Below are 7946 nucleotides of genomic sequence, written 5' to 3'. Positions count from 1 at the left end.
TGCTGCAAACTCAGGCATTATTAGTTTACGCAGCTCCTGCTTTGAGCCGTAGATTGTTGATCCACTTTTCTCCTCTGTTTTTGGTCATTTTAAAAAAATTAACTCCCTTGTGACCAACTACCATCATAACACGAAAATAATGTTTATCTTTCTCTATTAGAATGGGTTGAACAACAGACTTTAGGCATTTTGATGCTGGATCAACAGAAGACAATGGGCTGCATTTACCTCCTGCCCTCCATCTGCTTTGGGAGGGCAGGACATTGATGCTGAAATCCAGCAATTTATGTGAATTGAATGAGGTGGGTATCTAAAGCAGGCAATACAGGGGTTCTTGAGGAAAGTAGTTGGCCATCCCTGCCTAAAAGTATTGTGTGAAGTTGAACATTCAAAGATCTTCCTTCATGTGTTCTCCTACCTTGTTAAGTGTTATAAGTAAAGACTCTGTGTGTCAAGAATTATGCCACCAGTGACTTTGTTATAACAAAATATAATCTCAGCATATTATTACATACTGAAGAAGAAATTCAGTCAGTAAGTAAGCAATATTATCACATAGAATTCATCACTGAAAAAACAAATAGTTCCACTTCAGCCCAGCGACCGCCTGGTTTGCTTATGCTTGGGCCGGCCCTGAGCTCAACTCTAAACAAAGTCATTCTGTCAAAAGCAAAAAGTGCCTCGCGTTTTTCATCATGCAAGTAATTGTGACTTCATAAATATAAGCTGTTATTTTGCCATTTTGTTGGTAGCTCAATAAAATTAACTTATTTCTGTAAGTCAGGAATACTTTTAATGCTTTTAAAAGCATTAAAGAGCATGCGGGACAGTGAAAGCATTAAAGAGCATGCGGGACAGTGAAAGCATTAAAGAGCATGCGGGACAGTGAAAGCATTAAAGAGCATGCGGGACAGTGAAAGCATTGAAGAGCATGCGGGACAGTGAAAGCATTAAAGAGCATGCGGGATAGTGAAAGCATTGAAGAGCATGCGGGACAGTGAAAGCATTAAAGAGCATGCGGGACAGTGAAAGCATTAAAGAGCATGCGGGATAGTGAAAGCATTAAAGAGCATGCGGGATAGTGAAAGCATTAAAGAGCATGCGGGATAGTGAAAGCATTAAAGAGCATGCGGGACAGTAAAAGCATTAAAGAGCATGCGGGACAGAAGCGGGGACAGGGTCGTGCTGCGGTGCGCTGTTGCGCTGCGTTGCGTTGCGCTGCGGGGTTTCTGGGGTGGAGGTGAGCGGGCTGCAACGTCATGGATTTTGTCTCCTCCTTGCAGTTTTATGCTCGGTGACGTAAGGCCCAGAAAGTAGTTTAAAAAGCTGGAGAACACCTCGCTGCAACACTGCAGGTTCTGCTCACCCGCTGCCCGCTGAGGTCCAGTTCTTTGGAGATAAGTTGGACCGGTGGATCAGCTCGTTTAGAAACCGTTTCATGCACAGATTTATCAAATCTCCCGCCTTCTTTTCATCCCTGTTTGGAGAGAAATTGTAGAAAAACTTGTTTTCACTCCATCAGAGGTAAGACGCAAATAGATTTCCTTATTTACAGTCACAATTGTTTGCTACGGGTTTGGGTTTATTTTTTACACAGTATCAACAAATGAGACACAAATGAGACTTTTATTAACATCATATAAGCAAATTTCACTTTAGTCTCATAAATTATTTGATACCACAAAGTATTTCAATGTAATCTCAAGCTCTTATTGCAGCGCTTGTGATCACCCTGAAAATAGATCAATACTAACATCACATAGTTGTTAAATCATCAGTTTATATATTTCAGATTCGTGGTTTACTTGAGCTGTTTTCTGAACTTCATGGCAGAAACTCAATCAGAGCAGCAATGAAAATAACTGCTGTGATTTTCCGTCTCCAGTCGATGGCTGCGATCGCTCAGCGCAGCTGCCTGTGGATGTTGCTTGCGGGAACATGCGTGTTGCTGGTGGCTGGGACAGACTGCGGGACGGAGTGCGCACGATGTGTGTACGGTCTGCAAGGACAGGTGTCTGCTTTCTCTACTCAGGTACTGGAGACATACATTCATTTGATCTACTGGGGTCAGAGAGAGACAATTTGGTTCACTTAATGATAGATAGATAGATAGATAGATAGATAGATAGATAGATAGATAGATAGATAGATAGATAGATAGATAGATAGATAGATAGATAGATAGATAGATAGATAGATAGATAGATAGATAGATAGATAGATAGATAGATAGATAGATAGATAGATAGATAGATAGATAGATAGATAGATCATGTTAATCATGTTGAAGTTTTTGCTTTCAGAAATTCAGTTCAGTTTTGTTGATTTTTCAACTATCCTTATTTCCTCATTGTTTCATTCCTTTGTAGCTTATTCATAAAATTAATTTTGCAACTATGTTATTTTTATATGATGTCTGTTGTATGTTTGTGGTAGCAATAAACAATAAATTAAACTAATGATACCAGTGTGGAATTGGTTAAGTTTACACACATTTTAGCAGCGAGACAGTTCATAGCATTTTACATAATGAAAACATAAATCAATAACTAATCATAAGCAACAGTCATTGCATATTGTCAAATGCCATCATCAAAATCATCAAGGATAATCATTATTAAATAATATAAAAGGAAATATGTATGTTAATTTTTTCTAAGCTACATTTATAAAAAAACAAACAAAAGAAATGAGGCACACAAAACTGACATTGTACTGATATGGAGGCAGTGAACTGGTTTCTCTTTTTTATACTTGAACACTCGTCTTTTCTGCTTCTCCTTCTCTTTGCACTTTAGAGCATTGTTTTCATTATTCTCTTTCCAGTTAAAATCTCAATAAAATACTTACACAATTGAAAATAAATATTTTCATGAATGAAAAGGAAGATTAATGTTCACTGTGTCTGTGAGGGGGAGTGAACTACAAACACGGAGTAAAGCTCTCTACAGAATATAGGTGAGATGAAAAGGGGATGTTTATTTGGAAAAAAAATTACCATTTACATTTTATTCAGTGGGTTGATGATTAAAACAATTAATTGGTGTGCATACTCATTAATTCTAAACACTGGTGAGTCGTCTTTCCTTCTGATGCCTGCTTTCATGTTCGGGATTTCTTTATATATATATATATATATATATATATATATATATATATATATATATATATATATATATATATATATATATATATATATATATATATATAAATCTTTACTTAAAATATGTATTTGTGAATATACCATATGCCATTATGTAATCCATTCTGATCATTCTTCATTTGGTTTTGTCCTCCAGATACCGTACCACCCAATCATGTAAGCATGTAGTGTTTTATTTGGAGAATAATTAATTTATATGTAATCACATGAATAATGTATGACTTCACTGAAAATAGATTCTGTTTCTGACTTATAAAAAGTCAAAATCTTTCTACCACTTTGTCCATGCAGACCCATTTACCACAGGAAACTCCCGTCTCCAATTTATTTAGTCATCCTGGATTGACTGCTTATTTAGTACTCCTTGTAGTGTCTATGTGTTTGCCAGCAGAGGGCACTAATTCTTTCTCCCTGGACCTCAGGGACATCTCATCAGGTAGTAGTGTTGACACATCTGAAGCCAGGTTTCCAGGCGTGTACCTAGTAAAAAGGGGGCGTGTCAGTTGAAGCCACACTTTGATGCTTGTGTCCTCTTGCTGAAAACCAGGTGCATGCTTCATTTTGCATGTTGGTTTTCAAAATGAGAGCACAAAAAGCCCTGCTGCTTCATGGTCACACATCAGAGGAGAGAATTTGTCTTCAGCAGTGGCTGAAATAAAAACAACATTGACCAGCAGAATTGATGTGTTAATGATTTTGATGATTGCATTCTTCAAAATGTTTGTTAGTGGTTTTCTCAGATGTTGATTATAATGTATCTTATGACTTTAAATTCTTGTGTTTTATGATGTAAAGCACTTTGAACTAAATTGTTGCTGGAATGTTCTACACAAAGAAACTTAATTGAAATGGATCCAGCAAGAATATTTCTGACATGTGGGAAGACTTCCAGATGATCATTCACAAGATTTTTAAATAAAAATAATTAAATTGAGACCTCCAAAATTCTCACCTTTTGGAAATGTCCATTATTCCTTTCAACAAAGCTATATCAGTCTTGCACAGCAGAAATAGACTTAAAGCTGTTGAAAGAGTAAAATTCAGTCCTGGTGACTAAAAATGTAAGGGATCAGATCAGAGACCCAACTAGAAATCCAAGAAAAAGAGACACTGTGAAGAATTTCAGTTTTTCAGGAGGCAATCAAAACCTAAGAATACTGAACGGCCCAACAAGCATCGCACTCCCAATAAAACAAATGTCTTTATTGTCAAATCTGTCTGTGACATGAAAGAAAACAGCCACCAACGGCCAACATATACCAGGATTAGTTTGGCTACAAATCATTTTAATAACTAAACAATATTACAGTTAAATACTGCATTTACTAATGTTTTGAAGTTTGTCTATCTGAGTGACAAGGCTGCCACAGTTTCAGCAGCAGATGTCACTAGTGAGTCATGAACCTTTGGGCAAAGCAAAGGGCTTGGAAGCTTCATTGCTTCATGAGGCTTCATTTGGCCATCACTGTCAGGTTGTATTATGTCCTCATTCAGTTCAATTTTCCTGTTCATTAATTTGGTCTTCATAAGCCTGCAGCTATGAAAGCTCAGCTCGAATCCTCTCAGGGCAATCAAAGCAATTTCTCTGTTGACAGTCATACTCTGAGATTTGCTGTCTTGACAAAGTGCAGCAGCTGGGATTTAGTGGTTGGACTTAATGCTCTGGTTGCAACATGGCGTTTCATCGTTGAAGACTGTGTGATATTTGATTGTAGCCTGATGGACACAACTTTTTTCAGGAAAATTGGCATTATTATTGAATAATTAAAAAAAAATACATTTTACTGAGGTTTTTAAAAGCCTCATGAGAACCTCTAGGTTCATGTTGCTCATAGCTGTTAACTATGAACATGTTGTTTTGCCTTTCCTTTGTCACATAGTATAATATAGTTCTGGAGAAAAAAATAGGTACTGTAAATTTGTGCAGTTTTCTTTGCGATTCAGAAGCTTTTCCCTGCACTAAGCAGGATTTAATGTTTTTTGTTTTCTTTCCTCTGCACCATTTTTCCGTCTGTGCTGAAAAAGCACAGCCATGTCATATTCTCATATTGCCTTGCAAAATTAGAGATAGCAACAAATTATTTCACTCCAGCACAAGTAGCAATAGAAGATACTACTTTTTTGGAGATAAAACCACATAATTTATATGACACTGTAATAAGGAAAAAGGAACAGAAATTAAGGAAGCAATTGGAATGGAGGGCTCATTGCAAGACGGTCTGGAGGAAGGTTTGACATTTTTTGTGTGCTCAGGGGAGCACAAAGTCTTTTGGAGGTTACACAATTGTAGATGATTGTGCTCACCTTTCTTTTGCCTCCCACTATCCACCATCCTGCAGAGCTTATAGCTCCTTCTGTAAACAAGCAACCTTGATAATGAACCTGATTGTTGTGGTGCTTCAAGAATTGGAACATGATGGTGGAATGGAACTAGAAGTGTTTTCTTTTCACCATGAGTCGAGTTTGAGTCAGTGCTGTAAAGCTTCCTTTCTGAAGCACATTAAAACACAGAGCAGAACGTTGTTAAGATCAGGTCCTGTTAACAACACATGGTTCAGTGACACACCCTCGTATTTGGTGCTGCTGTTTGGGTTTGCAGGAGTGATAAACACAGAGTAGTAGCAGATACCAATGTTTCTTTCCATCTCTCCATCTAGTGGAGGGGCAATTTCTGTATGTTTGCTTTTGAATACTTTGTCCATCAAAGTCACAAAGTGTTCCTTCATTTCCTCATTTCTTTCAAAGTTGCGAACAAGTGACATCATCCGCTTCAGGGCATTTGATTTGAAGTTTGATGCATTGTGTTACCGCAAAAAAACAAACCAAAACAAGCAAATAAAAAAATCTATGTTTTGCGTGACATATGAGGCAAGCACAAAATCTTGTGCATTAGTGTGCCAGCTGAACCACTGACACACTAATGCACTGTCCCACCGAGAAATACGCACATAAACTTTCTCAAACTGCAGTGCAGACACAGTCACGAGCTGTGCAACATGTGTGAGATATAATCCTTTGTTCCCAAAGATATATGATTCTCACTGCAAACTCAACGAACACCTCTGAAATCATGACTGTATGTTATATTTCTGGTTGAAACATTGTTACTTTTAAACTTAATGCCTACCTTGATTAAAAATTCTCCAAAGAAACACGAGTCCTCATGTGGCGTTAAAAGAAATGCACATATAGGAGAGCCTGTATGCCCACCTACGGAAAGTCGGTGCGCAGAGGCACAAGCAGTATAATTAGGTTCCCCTCCTGGCTTTGTGTCCTGTGCAATGCATCAACTATAAACCCAACTTCCAGAAATTATTCTGTTCTGCTAGTGAAATACCAAATGCAGAAAAGATGCTTCAATCAAAACAAAAGCAAGCAACATTTTCCCGACGGGTTGAGCAAGTAAAGCCTGGCAGTCCGCCAGCCTTCTAATATGTTGGGAGAAACCCTGGTGAAAGTTCTAACAGTGTGTTTCCTTTTCCTCCAGACATGCTCTCTTGAGTGTGAAGGTGTGATGGACACTCAGAGGCTTCGCATGTGCAAGGACTTTTTAACTACGAGTGATGATAGTGTTTCTGTGGATGCTGATCCCCTTCAACAGCCAAGCCAGGAAGATGTGGATGCAATGATGACTGAGGAGGCTGTCCATCAAATTGATAAAAAGTATGGTGGTTTCATGAAACGTTATGGAGGTTTCATGTCTCGTCGTTCATCATCTGCCCAGAGGGCACTGAATAACCTGGAGAACCACAATGAGGTAGAGGACACTCGACTGGGAATCTTAAAGATCATTGGTGCTACAAAAGCTCATGACATGGAGGAAAGTAGGGATGAAATGGAGACAGTGAACAGGTATGGAGGCTTTAACCACCAGATTAAAGGCAATCTTCTTGAGGCAGTTTTGGGTCATGCTCTTAAAAAGCGCTACGGAGGGTTCATGAGGCGGGTGGGAAGGCCTGAATGGCTTGTGGACTACAGCAAGAATGGTGGAGCTCAAAACATGTCTGGGGAAAATGGAAGTGGGAGAAAAAAGAGGTATGGGGGCTTCATGGATTAGGAGCTAAAGTGATAACCTCTTGTTGTGGAAATTTCTTCTATCTTAAGATAAAGACACTGAAACATTAAAGTGACAGAAATGCACATCTTGTCTTTGTGTAGTTTATTGTCACCTCTGCCTGCCCAGCATTAGCATATGAAAACATTTTGCAACTGCCTACCTTCATATCCATATTTACACTGCAGGCACAGTGTAAATATGTGCCTGCAGGGTGTGTTTGTGTGTGTTGACTCACTTACTGAGAAACAAAACATTGGGGCTTATTTTTTTTTAACTATGTAAAAAAAATAAGCCCCAATGTTTTGTTTCTCAGTAAGTGAGTCAACATACACAAAGTTCTTAAACTTTAAAGTGTGACACCACAAACTCCTCTTTTGATTTCATAAGAAATCAACCTAAAAGAATGATTTCTAACAAAATCAATAGCAAAAATAAGTAAAACAATATAGATCAAATGTAATAAAAAACATGTTTGATGATTTTGAGGTCATCACAGGCAATTGTTTTTGTGAGGAGTTTTTCTCTGGTTGTAGCAAACCATATTCAACCAAAACTTATGTAAAACAGGTATGACGATTAAGCATTCAAAAATCATTACCTTGAGACAAATAAATCAACAATGAAACATTTCTGCTCAGTGGTGTCTTCAACTCATGTACTTTGAATACAGTCGAAAGTCACTCACATACAAAGTGGGGTCGTAGGTCGTATGGAATTCTCAAATTG

General features: G+C 38.0%; 1 protein-coding gene across 1 annotated transcript; it reads left to right on the top strand.

Annotated features, from left to right (window-relative positions):
- The first annotated feature begins 1363 nt into the window (after positions 1 to 1363).
- Positions 1364 to 7294, top strand: penka (proenkephalin a). The gene is made up of 3 exons (XM_055033385.1): positions 1364 to 1524; positions 1886 to 2032; positions 6651 to 7294. Exons 2-3 carry the CDS (start codon positions 1889 to 1891, stop codon positions 7218 to 7220), a joined length of 714 nt encoding a protein of 237 aa, XP_054889360.1. The 5' UTR covers positions 1364 to 1524; positions 1886 to 1888; the 3' UTR covers positions 7221 to 7294.
- The last annotated feature ends 652 nt before the right edge of the window (positions 7295 to 7946 follow it).

Source organism: Poeciliopsis prolifica, unplaced genomic scaffold (assembly GCF_027474105.1).
Source record: "Poeciliopsis prolifica strain line A6 unplaced genomic scaffold, Auburn_PproV2 SCAFFOLD008, whole genome shotgun sequence".
Taxonomy (NCBI): domain Eukaryota; kingdom Metazoa; phylum Chordata; class Actinopteri; order Cyprinodontiformes; family Poeciliidae; genus Poeciliopsis; species Poeciliopsis prolifica.
This window is presented reverse-complemented; position numbering and strand designations above follow the sequence as displayed.

What these genes read in the sequence shown, in the direction of transcription:
- penka (XM_055033385.1), top strand. Translation starts at nt 1,889, where the DNA reads ATGGCTGCGATCGCTCAGCGCAGCTGCCTGTGGATGTTGCTTGCGGGA. An exon ending in TGTCTGCTTTCTCTACTCAG is followed by an intron (nt 2,033 to 6,650) that starts GTACTGGAGACA and finishes CTTTTCCTCCAG; the next exon opens with ACATGCTCTCTTGAGTGTGA.